Below are 15,984 nucleotides of genomic sequence, written 5' to 3'. Positions count from 1 at the left end.
TTGTAGAAGGTTTAAGATGAGATGGTTTAAGACAGGGTAGAAAAAGGAATTTCAGAGCCACACCCTTTCTCTGCAATTGCTGACATTAGCTGAATGCTTACCATGAGCCAAGTACTTTGGTCTGAACGTAAAATGTATTAACTCATTCTTGAAATATCTCAATGTAGGAGATGAACTTTGGGTTTTTTTTTTTGTTTGTTTGTTTGCTTGTTTTTGTCTATAAAATTGGGATAACAAGGGCCAGAAAGGTTAATAAACTTGATGAATACATAGCTGATAATTGTCATAGCTGAAATTCAAGCCCACACATTCTGGCTACAAATCCTATACTCTGAACTACTAGGCTGAAAAGAACTCATTAAAAAGACATAGATAACATACAGAGATTAGAAACAGGGCAAAATCATTAAAATGAAGAAAAAAATAAAATGAAAGAACAAATGAGAACAGAAAAAGAATCCATATTTATAATGGTTTTTTTTCTAGGATCATAGATAGCTATGCTTTCAAAAATATCTTTGATCATATACACATGTATTATATGGTTATTTGTTATATATCATGGTAGACTATGTATATGTATGTATGTATATGTTCTACAAGTTAATAAATTATAGCAACATGTGACAATGGGTAAACATTTTTAAAATATAAGAAAACACTCTAAAATTTGACCTTTACCAATTATTCCAATGAAAGTCCATTTTCTGAAGAAGAGCGAAGGGTAAATGTCATGTGGTGAATCATAGACTACTGAAAAGGTTAAGGCAGAAGCAGAGCATTGCTGTAGTTCTCTTAGCCTAACACAAGATAATAAGTAAACAATTTATTCTGAAAAAAAAAATGTTTTGATGGTGATATGAGTATCTATCTTCATGGACAATAATTAGGGCAAAACCCCGGTACAATAAAGTTCAAGATTCACTTTCTGAATGTCAGCATCAGGGTTTTCCATCTGTTTTAGAAAAAAAACATTCAGGATGTACTGTGCATTTCCTAGGAGACATGCCTGCCACCCACATTCATTTACTGTCCCTATAATTTATCAGTGGACACTGATAAGGCTTCATGGCTCACTGAGTGGGCATTAAAAAGAAAAGAATAAAAGTTCTTAGATTCTGTACATACCCATTGTTATGGTCTGGATGTTTGTGCTCCCCACCTCCAAATTCAGATGTTGAAATCCTATCCACTAAGGTGGTGCTAGTTGGAGGTAGGGCCTTTCGGAGATATTAGGTCATGGGGTTGGAACATTCATGAATGGAACTGTATCCTTATAAAAGTGATCCCAGAGAGCTGCCTTGCCCTTTCTATCATCTAAGGACCAGCAAGCAAGTACCACTTATGAATAGGAAGCAGACCCTCACCAGCACTGAATCTATCATCTCTCTGTACCTTGGTCTAAGACTTTTGGCTCCCAGAACAATGAGAAGTAAATTTCTTCTGTTTACAAGCTACCCACTTGATGGTACTTTTAAAATAGGAGCCCACACAAACTAAGGCACCCATCTTTCTTCTGGTTTTTCTGTCTATCTCAGATAACATTATAATTAGAAAATATTATAGTCATTATAAATATATGCTTGCTTTAGTAGGTAACTTCGCTTTTACTGTTAATCAAGATTGACTTCAATATGTCATTTTCATGAGGATTTAAAAAGCATAAGTCACTGTCCCTATGATCCATTTAAAATTGATAAATAGCTTATCCAAAAAATGACACCAGTATAAATAATCATTCAGTCATTAATCTCTGCAAAAATTAATTTCAAAATTAAAGATTTTTGATAAGTATTATCACCAAATTCATTCTGGGGAAATACTTTGTGGTTTTACTTTGTTTGGTTTTCAAGTACTGGGGATCGAACCCAGGGGTGTTTTACCACTGAACCTTTTTTTTCTTTTTGAGAAAAGTTCTCACTAAATTGTTATGGCTGGTTCAAACTTGTGATCCTCCTGCCTTAGCCTCTTGAGCTACATACTTCTTAGAGGTATGTGCTGTGGCACCTGGCCTGAGAAAGTATTCTAAAAGCGTCTCCAAAAACATTTAGACCTATAGCTATGAACATAAATGGAGAATATTCAAACAATCAGTCTAAAGATTTACAAATAGAAAAACGTGTTTGCCCTTATTATCCATGTCTTTCAGGGAGTTAGTTAGTTCATGGTATATCTCTCACCTCAGCTTAACATGAATAAAAATAAGACTCAGATTATGAGTGAAAGTCTCATTCCATAAGAGATGTTACCTGAATTTTAAATTTCCTTTAATTTTAGGATGCTGGGCTGTACTCCTGCACAAACTTTCAACTTGTGCACTTGGAAAGCTGTGTTCTTTCCATCAAAGGGCAGAGACTCTAACAGGTAGGAACTTTGACTTGCGCGGTACAACAGAGCTGCCAAGGATGATGCCATGACCCTTGTAAACGTCACTTGGCACAGGGTGGTGAAGGAAGGTTTCAGAGGAAAGAGGAAGACTTCATTTGCATATTAGAATCAGCACTGACAGACCAGTGCACATGCCTGTAATCCCAGAGGGTTGAGAAGCTGAGACAGGAGGATCTCAGTTCAAAGCCATCCTCAGCAAAAGCAAGGTGCTGAGCAAGTCAGTGAGTGAGACCCTGTCTCTAAATATAATACAAAATAGGGCTGGGCTGGGGATGTGGCTCAGTGGTTGAGTGTCCCTGAGTTCAATCCCCAGTACCAAAAAAAAAAAAAAAAAAAAAGAATCATCACTGACACAAATCATAATTAGAATGTGTTACTGGGAGAAACTCATACGCATCTGGGCTCTGCAGCTGCTCATTGGGCTTGGCAGTGATTCTCTTGGAACTAGTCAGTCAGTGGGCCTTTTTGACTGCACTAACATATAGTCTTCCGATTTTAACTAAAAATTTGGTTGTTTTCACTAATCGCATGGTGATAAGATTCCTCATATGAAAATAGTTAAGGAAGGGTGGGACAGATGGCCTAAATAAAGTCAAAACATTTGCCCCTGAATGGATCCATTCTTCTCATTGACTCAAAGCCATTATATTTGCTGTTATATCCAATTCTTGGCCCTGCTTATACCATCCCCAGCTGTAAAAATATCTGCACCCTTTATCCATCTTTTCTTTATAACAATGATGGTGTTCAGGACATGCTACTGAAGCCAGAACTAGACAGGCAGATAGGCAAGGATCAGATCCAGATAATGGAGGAATTGAAATGTTAATTCCTTTGGAGCCCTTCCATTAAGGAGAACCTACCCCTACCCCAACCTGTTGGTAAGGTAACCTGTCCCAGGGATTGTCACTCCCTACAAGGAGTTGTTAATTACTCCCCCTTCCTGCTGAGATCACACTACCTTGGCTCCCACAGCCCATCTGCTTCTCACCTTTTGTCCATCCCTGGACCTAGTCACAGGAAGGAGAGAGATAAGGGGAAGAGAGCAGGAGAACAAAGGAAGCCTAGGACATATAAAAAGGCAAAACACCCTGGCTTCTTGGGATACCAGGATACCAGCCATGGCCCCCTTTTCGCTTCCTGGAGAAGTCTATGTTTCCCTTTTTAAAATAATCCCTGCTCTATAGATTTACCTGGGTGTGTTTCTCTAATGTTATCCTTCAACATGTGAGGGGGCAGAACTGGTTACTGGTAACCAGCGGTATCACTACCCCCAAATATGGCACCTTGGTATGTTGACTATTTTATGCTGAAGAAATCTGAGGAATGGCAGAAGCTGGAAGTCCACTCTTACCTTCCTCTCACTCTTCTTTTCTGAAATAGGACAGTAAACCTAGGAAGGATGTTCTGACCTTCCCTCAAAGCTGGAAAGGAGGCCCTCATTCAAGAGAATTACTTTACCCATATCCAGTAAAAGGAACCTCCTTATCCCTGAAGACATGAAGACCAAGAGGAATCCCCACAGACAAGTTCTTACTAGGTTGCCTCAATTATATTCTACCCTCTGGTCCAGTAAATTTTTTCTATGACTGTCCACTCTTCCACAAACTTAGCTTAAAAACATGTGTAATGATTTCTTTGAGCCTTCATTTCTGAAGACTCCTATGTAACAAAAAACTAATATTAAATAAACTTGTGTTCTTTTCTCATGTTAACCTGTATTATGTTTTAGAAGCCTCAGTCAGGAACCTGGGATAAAAATGTTTGTATATTTTTTCCTCCCCTATGTTTACAATGCATTTGAAGTCAAATCTTCTCTTTATCCATGGCCTTCCTCACATTGTACTGTTGTCTCCCTCTCGATTGGATGTCTAAGAGAATTAGGGGGTCAGGTAAAGCCCATTTTCCTTACCTAGGGGTTAAATAAATGCACAATGAGACAGCTACTTCCAGCATCACCAGTCAAGACCACAGTCTTCTCATTTCTAAAATTAGGAAAATAACATTTACTTCACACTGTTATAATAAACATATGAAGCTAAAGTGAGTATGATTGTGTATAAAGTAAGTATGGGAAACATTTATCACAGTAACTGACACATGATGTATGCTCAGTAAACATTTCTCAGTTGTATCAAGTTCCATTTCTCCATTTGAGTGCAGATACTCACTTTGTTCCTTTCAATCCTTGGTAGGTTTAAGAAGATGGTGGAGTCTAGAAATTTATTTTATATACCTAATAAAATCATACTGAATTTGTGCTATTTCATAGTACTAAAAGCAGCAGAGAGCAAACATTGATGTACAAAAACAGGACTTCTGTGCGTTAGTGGTGGGTTCTGCTGTAAGGAGGTGAGGAGTGGGCCAGGCTCCCTGTCAGGGGATCAGCTGTGTGCTCAGGATGGCAAGTATCCTGCTGTGTCCTCTTCTGGAGCCCAAACCTCCGGAGCAACTCAGAGGAGGGAGGAAATTGGGATATGTACATTTCAACTTATCTGTCACCTTATTGTCATGGATTTAGAGTTGGTGATTTGAGGCTTTTATCATGATTTGACCATCCAATATGCCTTTAATTAATCTCTTATTGGAATTTTTTAAATCTTTCTTAATATACTCTGACATCTCTTTTAATCTTCCAATTAAAGGGAATTTAGAAGAGTTTCTAATTCAGCTGTCCTTTGAGGAAAATTCTCTGACTTCAGGACATTAATTCTGAATAATAACAGGAGCCATTTAAAGAGTGCAATTTTTTTCCAAGAAATCCATATTCATGCCTATTGAATTCCCCAAAACTTTTATCCTGTCAAGTCAATCCATCTTAAAAGATATTGAGGAATCTGAAAATCTTTCCTAGAATTTTCTGGAGCCAAGCCCATGCACTCTCGTACTACAGTCCTTGGTATGGAGGTCAGTTTCTCACAAGGCTCAACAAACTTTATGGAAATTAGATTATTTTAGTTTGTTGATATTGTACTCTGTGTGAGATCAATTTTTTATAACTGCTGACTCAAATATTGTCATATAACATGTGAAGTTGGGCCTTTGTTGTATCACTAAGCAATTTCTTAGTAAGAAACATCCACAAATACAAAATCACTCAATATAAATTTTCAGCTAGATTTTCTAGTCTGGTTATCTAAAGGACTTTTGATTAAATTAAGCTGAAGTTGGAGATAAAACAGCTTTTCTGTGATTTTTTTTTTTTTTTTTAATGAAGCTGAAGATTTACTTTAGAAGCTTCTCCTTACTGAATTTAAAGTACATTTCTGGTTAATGACCAGAATCATCTGAATGTTGATCCTCATTGTATAAACAAATGAACCTTGATTTCTCTTTTTTGTCTATGATATCACGTCACATCATCAGTAAATAATAACAACCACCTCTTGGTGAAAGCACACAAAAGCAAATTGCTGTTTTATATATTTGAGGAAAACAGTAGAACACATTGGGAACAACAAAAAAGTATTGCAAATTCCCACATCACTTTTTTCCCCTTTACATTCAATGGCTAAATGTAATTACATCTGTTAATGCCCTCAGAAACGGCACAAAATTGTGCTATAATTGAATCAAATGAATGCATCATTTGTGACTTTTATATTTCTCCAGCAAAAGGTCCATATTTGGACAATAATTTTTCAGTCACAATAAAAAAATCATAATATAAAGAGCTCTTGAGTGTTTATATCAACTACAAAAGAAATAGGGCAAGCATTTTACGTATGTGTATACATACTTTCATGTGCACACATACAGTCAAAGCACACACACACACACACACACACACACACACACACACACACACATGTTTCCAGGGTTCAGAAAAGGAAATACCTTTTCATTATTAAGGGTAATGTTTTCAAATAGATTAATCAGAAAATATGACATTGATGTAAGCCCATTTTGCACATAGTATTGGTCATATTTGTTGGGGGTAATGTGAGGTCAATGATGACAGAACAGCATTCTTTAAATGGCCATAGATTATTTCCCCCAATATTTCAGGGCTGGGAGTCACCAGCAGGGGATCCACCAAACAGGAAGGAAAATGCCTGAACTTACCTTTGGAGGAAAAACTACACAGAAAATTATGTGGATCTGTCCCCTGCCATTCCCAGCCAAGCACTACATGGTAATTACATCATCTCAATAGTTACACCCAAGAAAATCGTTTATAAAGCAAACTCCAAGCAACAGGGCAACATTTCCATCACCTCTACAATCGTGGCCTCAGTGATACAATTTAATAACAAAAAATATTAGATATTTTGAGGGGTTTTTTGAATATTGAACTATTTGGTAGGTTTCAGATGATAGGATAGTCCAAGATAGCATTTTTTTAAGGATTTTTTTTTTATCATTTGCACTTAAAAAAATAAATCAGAAAATAATATGGCTTCAAGTGGACAAATAAATACAAAATTTTGAGGAAGTCTTGGCATTATCTATTGCTTTCCTCTTGATTTGGCTCCAAGGATAATTTTTCCCCAAGTTTTCTAATAAGTTCTGCTAGGTCTTCCATATTCTGAGATTTTTCTTCAAGGAGTTCATAACGGAGACTTGAGATGTCCTGCTTAATTTCCTTCAGTTCCCCTGAAATGTGAGTGGTAAGAAGTTAACTATAAATATGTAACACAGGGAAACCAGTGATTCAATGCTGGGACAGGATAAAGCCAGTCACAATTTTACATACATCTTCATTTTGAATCTTTTCAAAAGAAGTATTTCCTAATGGAGCACCAGGTTTCTACTATCTCAGATAAGTCCTCCCAGGGCAAGTTCAAAGGAAATGGTGAATGTTGCAAGGTAGGAGCAGCAGTCCCCTTCACCTGTCCCAACCATTTCCTCCAAGCCTCCACAACAATAGCTTTTTGTCTAGCAAGTGACATCTGTGGAAAAACAGTCTGCTTCGCATGACATCATGAAGCTGATGATGGTAAGATCTGTTCTACTTTTCCCCCTGGGGTGCAGTCTTCCCACACCCTCCTTTCCCAGTTTTCCATCAGCTCTGCACCAGGAGCTGTCTGTCCCTGTGTTCAACTCACCTTCATTGACTTCATCGCTCTCTTTATCGATCTGGGCTTGCAGTACATATCTTTTAATGAGCCTCTTCATTATTTTCTAGACAGAGAAAGGAGAAATCTATCTCATTATTAAGTTCATGACCAATCTTTCATTTGGAATGTATTTCCAAAGCTTACTCCCTTCAGTAAGCATTTTGGAAGTAAATATCAATGATTGATGTGTCAGGGAACACATAATATCTCCAAATTTTGTTTTTCTTTTGGAAATAATTCTCACAGCACCTGAAATAATGACTGAAAAGTTAATTCTTGAGAAAAATGAGTCTGAAATAAGCATCTAGTTCTTTATCTACATTGTTATATTTTATTTTAAAAGTACTGGAGCCAGACTTAGCCTTTCTGTTGGGCAGGTTAAAGACCACAGTATTGCATGTGCAAAGGGGGAATTAAGCAAATGTCCAGTTGTTTATGTCTCCACCCTACTCCACAAAGTCTTGTAGCTAGGGTTGATTTTATATTTGTTTTTAATGAGGAATAGCAAATTTCAATGTGATAAAGTTTTTCCAGTTTTGGTTTGTATCATACAGATATTGCTTTTATTGTTTACTTTGTATGAAAATCAGGAGTCTCAGAATGTTTGTAGAAAGTTCTGTAGGGATATATGGCTAAACCAAATCTTATCACCTAAGCCCAAAATTAAATAATGGAAAATAAACTCTATGTTCAAGAACTATTCTAAGCTGGGCAAGGTGGCATAGCCTATAATCCTAGCAACTTGAGAGGCTGAGGCAGGAAGAATCATTAGTTTGAGAACAGCAACTTAGTGAAGCCCTCAGCACCTAAGCCACTTATTAAGACCCTGTCTCAAAATCAAGACCAAAAAGGGCTGGGGATGTATCTCAGTAGTAAAAGACCTCTTGGTTCAATCTACAATACCAAAAAAAAAAAAAAAAAAAATCAAAAACAAACAAACAAAAACTTATTCTAAGAATGTAATGGGCTACGTCAATGAGTATGTTTATATCAGTACCTTTATTAATAATAGGAAAAGGTTTTTACATGCCAAAAAATAGAGAATTATTTTAATAAATCAAAATCTATTTATAGCAAGTATATATGTATATATATATACACATATATATATTAATAGGAATATGTTTCATAGAGTGCAAAACAGGCTATAAAACTGTTACTCATTTTGTAAGTGCTGTTAACTTGTTTATAAAATATTTCACGTAATATTGAATATTAACTATATAAAAATTGTACATGTGCACACACACATATAACTTCATGTGGAGTATTTGCCACAAATAAGCAGTCTTAATTTCTTAGAGGTGAGATTTGAGGTAAATTTTCTTTTCTTTCTTTCTTTTTTTTTTTAAGATTAGCCTTTTGCAATGAACACATATGTTCTAAGTTATATGACTCTAATTTTTTTTTTCTATTTTGTTTACTTTTGTATTTAGCACTTAGAAAGTACCTGGAACATGGTATATATTCAATAAATATTTGTTGAATTAATTTATCATTTTAATATTGAGAAAAAACCCTCATGATAAAATATCATTTTATCTAACAAATTAAATAATTTGAAAATCTAAATATTAGAAATAACTAGCCTTATTTTTTTTAAAAATTCATGCTTACCTGATATTGTCTTGGAGGATTATTGAAACTATTTAAATGGAAATCCTCAGAGCTCCTTATACTTGATTGTTTGTTGTGCCCAAGCTGTAATTAGAATAAAAATGTGATTTTTAATTTAATTTTATATTAAATAATATGGGATTATTTGTTATATACATAAACTAATACATAGTCTCATGTATGTGAATAAACTCAACCATAGGAATTAAACCAGAGACCTGTGCCTAATAGAAGAAAAAGTAGACCCAAATCTTCATCATGTCAGATTAAGCCCAACTTTCTTAATAAGTCTCCTATAGTGCAAGAATTAAAATCAAGAATCAATAAATGGGATGGATTCAAACTGAAAAGCTTCTTTACAGCAACAACAAAAAGAAAGAAAGAAAGAAAGAAAGAAAGAAAGAAAGAAAGAAAGAAAGAAAGAAGAAAGAAAGAAAGAGAGAGAGAGACAAAGAGAAAAACAAATTACTCAATCAGTAAATGGGCCAAGGAACTGAACAGACACTTAGAAGATGATATACAATCTGCCAATGTCTTGGCTGGGCACAGAATCACGAGCCACTCAAGCAGGAACAAAACTTTATTTTTGAAAAAGCCACCAATACTCCATACGCGCAGGCAAGCCAAAAACCGGTCCACCCACGCGCGTCTACTGGAAGGGGGGGGGCGGACCTCCCCCGGAATTCCCTCCTACTATCCTTCCCCAACCAATGGGAACTCTCCAGGAGTCCTGTAACATGAGTCCCTAGCAGGCCAAGGTGAACAGCAGGAGTCCAATTTCCATATGAATGTAAATCTTAACATAATCATATCATCTCAATGGCTAGCTGGCGGCACCTTACAACCGAAAGTGCCATGCATCATATTATTTGCTTATGGCTCCTAGCATCAATCAATCAACAAATATATGAAAAAATGTTCAACATCTCTAGCAATTAGAGAAATGCAATAAGATTTCATCTCACTTCAGTTAGAATGGCAGCTATTAAGAATACAAACATAAGTGTTAGCGAGGACGTGGGAGAAAAGGCACCTTCATACATTGCTGGTAGAACTGCAAATTGGTGCAACCAATATGGAAAGCAGTATGGAGATTCCTTGGAATTGAAATGGAACCGCTATTTGACCGAGCTATTTCACTCCTCGGTTTATACCCAAAGGACTTAAAAACAGCATACTACAAGGATGCAGCCACATCAATGTTTATAGCAGCACAATTCACAATAGCTAAGCTGTGGAACCAACCTAGATGCCCTTCAATAGATGAATGAATAAAGAAACTGTGATATATATATATATATATATATATACACAATGGAATATTACTCAGCAATAAAAGAGAATAAAATCATGGCATTTGCAGGTGAATGGATGGAGTTGGAGAATATAATACTAAGTGAAGTAAACCAATCCCAAAAAACCAAGGGCTGAATGTTCTCTCTGATAAGTAGATGCTGATCCATAATGGGTTTGGGGGTGGGGAGCATGGGAAGAATGGAGAAACTTTAGCCAGGGTAAAGGGGAGGGAATAGAAGAGAGTGGGCATGAGGGTCAGATAGATGGTGGAATGAGATGGACATCATTACCCTAAGTAATGTGTGAAGGCATGAATGGTTTGACTCTGCATTGTGAACAACCAGAGTCATGAAAAATTGTTTTCTGTGTGTACTGCAAATTGAAATGCATTCTGCTATCATGTATAATGAATTAAAATAAATTAAAAAATTTAAAATAAAAAATAACCTCATCCATATATTATCTTGTTTAATATTCAGTCTTCTAATACAAATAGTGGCACTTTGAGTATGACTAGTCCCTCAATAGCTATTAGAGGTTGCCTGAGGAGCCTGTTAGACTTGGTGGCTGTGCATCATGTTTTACAAGATTCATGCTATCAGTTTTCCATATGTACAATTATGATAGAGGAAGAGGCAAACGCATTGGAGAAATAATGGTGCTGATCTCAAGTGCCCACTGACAAGAGCCCAACAAGTCAACGGACTAACTACAACAACCACATCTGGTGTAGGGTCTGATGAAGATCCTGAAGAAACAGCAAAGTAAGACTATGTTGTGGGATAGAATTCAGAGGCCAAGAAAGCACTAACTAATTCATTTGAATTTGGGAATTTGTATGGTACACAATTTTCACAGAACATTCTAGTATGACTTTACTTTTTTCTTTTTAGGATAATTAACATATATAATTTTTTTGTCTTTGGTTGCTTCAAACTCCTCTCTTCTTTGGCCAGGTGCTGTGGTGTAACCCCAGCTACTGGGGAGGCTGAGGCAGGAGGATAGAGAGTTCAAAGTCAGCCTCAGCAAAAACAAGGCACTAAGCAACTCAGTGAGACCCTGTCTCTACATAAAAAAAAAAAAAAAATACAAAATAGGGCTGGGGATGTGGCTCAGTGGTCGAGTGCCCCTGAATTCAATCCCTAGTACCAAAAAGACAAAAACAAAATACTCCTCTCTTGTGACCTTCATAAATTTTTAATATTTATTTTATTTGTTCTTTCTAGTTATACATGACAGTACAGTTCATTTTGATATATTTATACAAACATGAAGTATGTCTTATTCTAATTAGGATCCCAGTCTAATAGATGTACATTAGAGATTCACTGTGGTGTATTCTTATATGAACATAGGAAAGTCAGGTTAGATTCATTCCACTGTCTTTCCTATTCATATCCCCACTCCCTTCCCTTCATTTCTTTTTGTCTAATCCACTGAACTTTTATCCTTCCTCCCTATCCACATATCAGAGAGAACATTTGATCTCTGATTTACAAAATACTAAAGCAATATGTAATAAACGTGATAACATACCATATTAGCATGTTAAAAAGATGATTAAAAAACTAATGTATTTTCTGTAGGAAAATGGGTTTTACAACTGAAGAAGAAAACCTCAGCAAAATAGCAGCACCAAATCTCCATGTTTGGGGTAGAAGCTGTCTTCTGGGAAAGAGAGACTCTAAGAGTATGTTCAAAAATACACGATTTGTACTTCCCAATATCTCAGTAGCTACAAGTAAGTTTCCATAAGACTCAAGTAAAATTCTCACTTTAACTTCAATGCTTTGTTGCTTTAGGTAGCCGCATGCCAAATTAAAATAACTATGCACACACATTCACCCACTGAACAAGTATGTATTGAGAATCCTTTATACATACAGTGTAGTGCTGGGCTCTGAATATTCAAAGCAGAATATAAATAATATAGTCCAGCTGAATTAAAAAATCATAGGCAATATATGTAAAGACTGATTAAAAATCATGGAAACAACACATAAATTTGAAAACAATTATTTACAGAGCATCCATTTTCAGGTAACTTTTTCGTTAACCTCCTCTAAAAATGTCGGCAAACTTTCCATATATTTTTACGTATATTGATTTTTAAAATCAATAGGATAATATTAAACAATTTATCAAATTAACCAAAAAGATGCAATGCGGGGGGATTTCAAAAAGAGCACTTGATGGGACCATAAATGTCTTCAGTTACAATCTCGTTCTGCCAGAAGCTATTTTTAGAGCATCAGGCTATACGCTTAACTTACTGTAATCCCTTCTGATAATGACGGGAGTGGTCCCCTACAAATTTACAAATTCATGAAAAGCCTGGAAATTTTAACTAACATTTTATAATAAGAAATCTGGCTTTCAAACATTTATTCCTTAAGAACTTCATTAAATATAAGGACCAGGTTCAAGCTCACATTCACCCCCCCACCCCTCTTAGGATACAGTATGAAGGGTGAAGACAGGTTCATAATCAGGGCAACAACACCCAGAAAGAGAATATGGGTGGGCTATGCTTTGATTTTCTATCCATTGATAAACTCACAACCTCATAACCACTATTAATTTATTTGGTGTCTCCTTTCTTGATAGGGCAATTACACATTGATAAAGTGTTAGTGGAAATAGAAAAATTTAAAATGTGCTTCTCTGGGAAATTTCAGAAGGAAAATCTGTGGTTCTTAATATCCACACCTCTCAATCCTTCTCACTTAAGCAGTTCCATGACACACCAGACCTGTGGAGATGCTCTTATTTCAAACCTAGCATTTTATGAATAACATATGTCTTCACTTCTCACTGAAGGTCAATTTTTTTAAACATTTTAGTTGTCTATGGACCTTTATTTTATTTATTTATATGCTGTGCAGAGAATCAAACCCCAGTGCCAGGCGAGCACCCTACCACTGAGCAACAACCCCAGCCCCAATTCTTGAAACACTTTTCCTGGCCTTGCTGACTGGCTCTGACTTATTGTTTGTATTTTAGATTAAAGCAGAAGCTCCTCAGAGAAGCTTTCCCGGCCCATCCCATTAAAAATAGATCTTAAAAGCAAGCTAGGCCTTTTGTTTACTTCATAACACATGTCAATACTGACAGTCCTTCTCCTCACTGGTTTGATAGCATGGTTATTGTCTACATTCTCCCAGGCTCTGTGGAAGGAGGCACTTCATTTTGTTCATTCCGGGGTCCCTAGTGCCTATATTGGCATGTGGCAAGTGCACAAAAATTGTTCATTAATTAGATGAATGAAGGAAAAGTGCTTTTTTGTCACTAATGGGCTTCACTTGTTTTCTGGACATTATGCTCTACCAAACTTGTATAGTCTGGGTTCATGAACCAGTTGATTCCTACTCAACTACATAGTAAAGACACATTTGAAACAGGGAATTGATTTTAAGGCATGAGGCAGATGCTTACAAACTTGAACAGATTGGGTAGCACAGAAGAGGTAGCAGTGCCAAGAAAGGCAGAAAATGGTAGTTTGCTCATTTGAGAACATATACGATTTTCTAGAGTGTGGATATGAAAGTATCAATGTCTCAACCTCCAGTGTGTTCACACAGTTTCAGCAGCACACTCTGCTCTCCCCTACACACCTTCAGTGGGGATAGGCTTAGTTTCTCAATCCTGATGCTATTGCCATGCTGGGCTGGGAAATTCTTTGGTGGGAGGGATATTCAATGCACTGTAGAATGCTTAGCAGCATCCCTGCTTCTAACCACCAGATGCCAATAGCAGCTCCCTTCCCATTCTTTGGTAACCCAAAACGTGATGACATCAAATCAAAATCACCCAACAGAGAACCACTAATATAGTTAATGGTTTATGACTAAACAGCTACAACTCCATTTTGATCATTTTTGTGTGTGTGTGACTAATTCTGCTTTAAATCTGAAATATCAAGTTGTGCATGGAAATACAACATATATCTTTTCAGCAAAAATTCCTAGTCAGCTTTTAATATATCACAGAAATTCAATAAATCTTTACTAAAAAAAAATTGAATAGTACAGAGAAATAGTATATAAAATTTAATATGCAAAGAGGCATTGTAACCACTTGGTGGCAGAAAATCCCAATATATAATTGTTCCCATGTCCAGCTACCAAAATAGTTTAAAATCTGAAAAGTAAGGTCTGTAACACTTTGGTACTTCTGTACATACAAGGAAATTTAACTTGCAATATGAGTAGCATTTAAATGTAGATATTTAGTTATTTGTAGATTGTGCCAGTATTTTTCATGCCACAGGGTGGGGAGTGAAGAGTCCTTTTAATTGGAAGCAATAAAGACTCTTTGTGGGGCTGGGGATGTGGCTCAAGTGGTAGCGCACTCGCCTGGCATGCGTGAGGCCAGGGTTCGATCCTCAGCACCACATACAAACAAAGATGTGTCTGCCAAATACTAAAAAATAAATATTAAAAAATTCTCTCTCTCTCTTTCTAAAAGTATTAAATGGCCTGAAGCCTGAAACAAAACAGTGAACAGAAAAGGTGTAGGCCTGATAGGGCAGCAGGGAGCGCAGTGTGGAATGGAGCAGGGCTGCACTGAGCTTGCGTCTTGCTTTGCAACCAAGTAGATGTGGATTTGAATTCTGACTGCCAGTTGGCTGATGTGGGACTTTGGACAGATCATTCCTCCTCATAGTTTCCTCAGGTATAGAATAGCGAAAATACTCTCACCTACCTCCTAGCTAACATGAGGATAAAGTGATAAGGTGTATAGAATGTGTAAGATACTGTAGCAGGAATTCTACCATTGTCAATAACTGCTAGATTAGCATTATGGTCACCTAAATTCTTATTAAAATACACATTTCCATGACATCCTGCCAGATTTCAACTCAATAGATCTGGGAAAAGGTACTTGGAATATGAAAATAGAAAATCACATGAAGAAGTGGCTCTGGCCAAGTGAACACGGTTGGAACCACGCTTTTCTGTAATTGTTTCATCAGATGATTTAAAAAAAAATATCTCTGCCTTAAGCAGTAACTAAAAACCACAGTTCCTGGACAAATAACCAATAGAAAAATTCTCAGTCAATACAGTGCAGAACAGACTAACTAAGAGGGCATAAAAACCTGCTTGCTCTATAACCAACAATTTGAGAGAAATTTGTTCTGACGCTGAAACAGCAATTATTCACGAAGTTATTCAGTGCTTTCAGGTTTACATGTGATACAGTATGTGGCAGACATCAACTTTTATTTACACTCTCCTTCAGACTGTGTATCTGAAAAGCTAATGCTAGCAACCACCAAAGCCAGTGGCCATTAGATTTGAGGATGTCATGGGAGATAATGAAAGGCCTGCCTACCGTGTTTCCAACAATATTTTTATATGGCTCTTCTTACCGATTTCTGTGGTGTACCTGGATCCAATGTGAAGGCAGCATTTGTGCAGCTAACTTAACATTTGTGCGTGTGTGTGTTGGTGTGGGTGTTTGTACGCGCGCACACACCTGCATGTTACTGCCAAGCATACACAACAAATGCTAATTTTGTTGCCATTTTTCATTTAATATATGCTGGCTTCCAAATTTATTCTGACATTATGAGTCACCATTATCATTACTTTTTTAACTGGACATTTCCATAACCGTG

General features: G+C 36.6%; 1 protein-coding gene across 1 annotated transcript in view; it reads right to left on the bottom strand.

Moving 5' to 3' along the window:
- Positions 1–5,891: 5,891 nt before the first annotated feature.
- Positions 5,892–15,984, bottom strand: part of TRPC6 (transient receptor potential cation channel subfamily C member 6) — a 122,251-nt gene continuing 112,158 nt past the window's right edge. Inside the window, exons 11-13 of the mRNA XM_081262358.1 lie at positions 9,066–9,149; positions 7,437–7,512; positions 5,892–6,984 (exon numbers count right to left, since the gene is read on the bottom strand). Of these exons, the coding sequence (XP_081118484.1) occupies positions 6,833–6,984; positions 7,437–7,512; positions 9,066–9,149 (312 nt within the window). The 3' untranslated portion in view covers positions 5,892–6,832. The remainder of the gene's footprint in view (positions 6,985–7,436; positions 7,513–9,065; positions 9,150–15,984) is intronic.

Source organism: Spermophilus citellus (genome assembly GCF_964194105.1).
Source record: "Spermophilus citellus genome assembly, chromosome: 2".
Taxonomy (NCBI): domain Eukaryota; kingdom Metazoa; phylum Chordata; class Mammalia; order Rodentia; family Sciuridae; genus Spermophilus; species Spermophilus citellus.
Note: the sequence above shows the minus strand (reverse complement) of the source record. Positions and strands in the feature narration are given on the sequence as shown.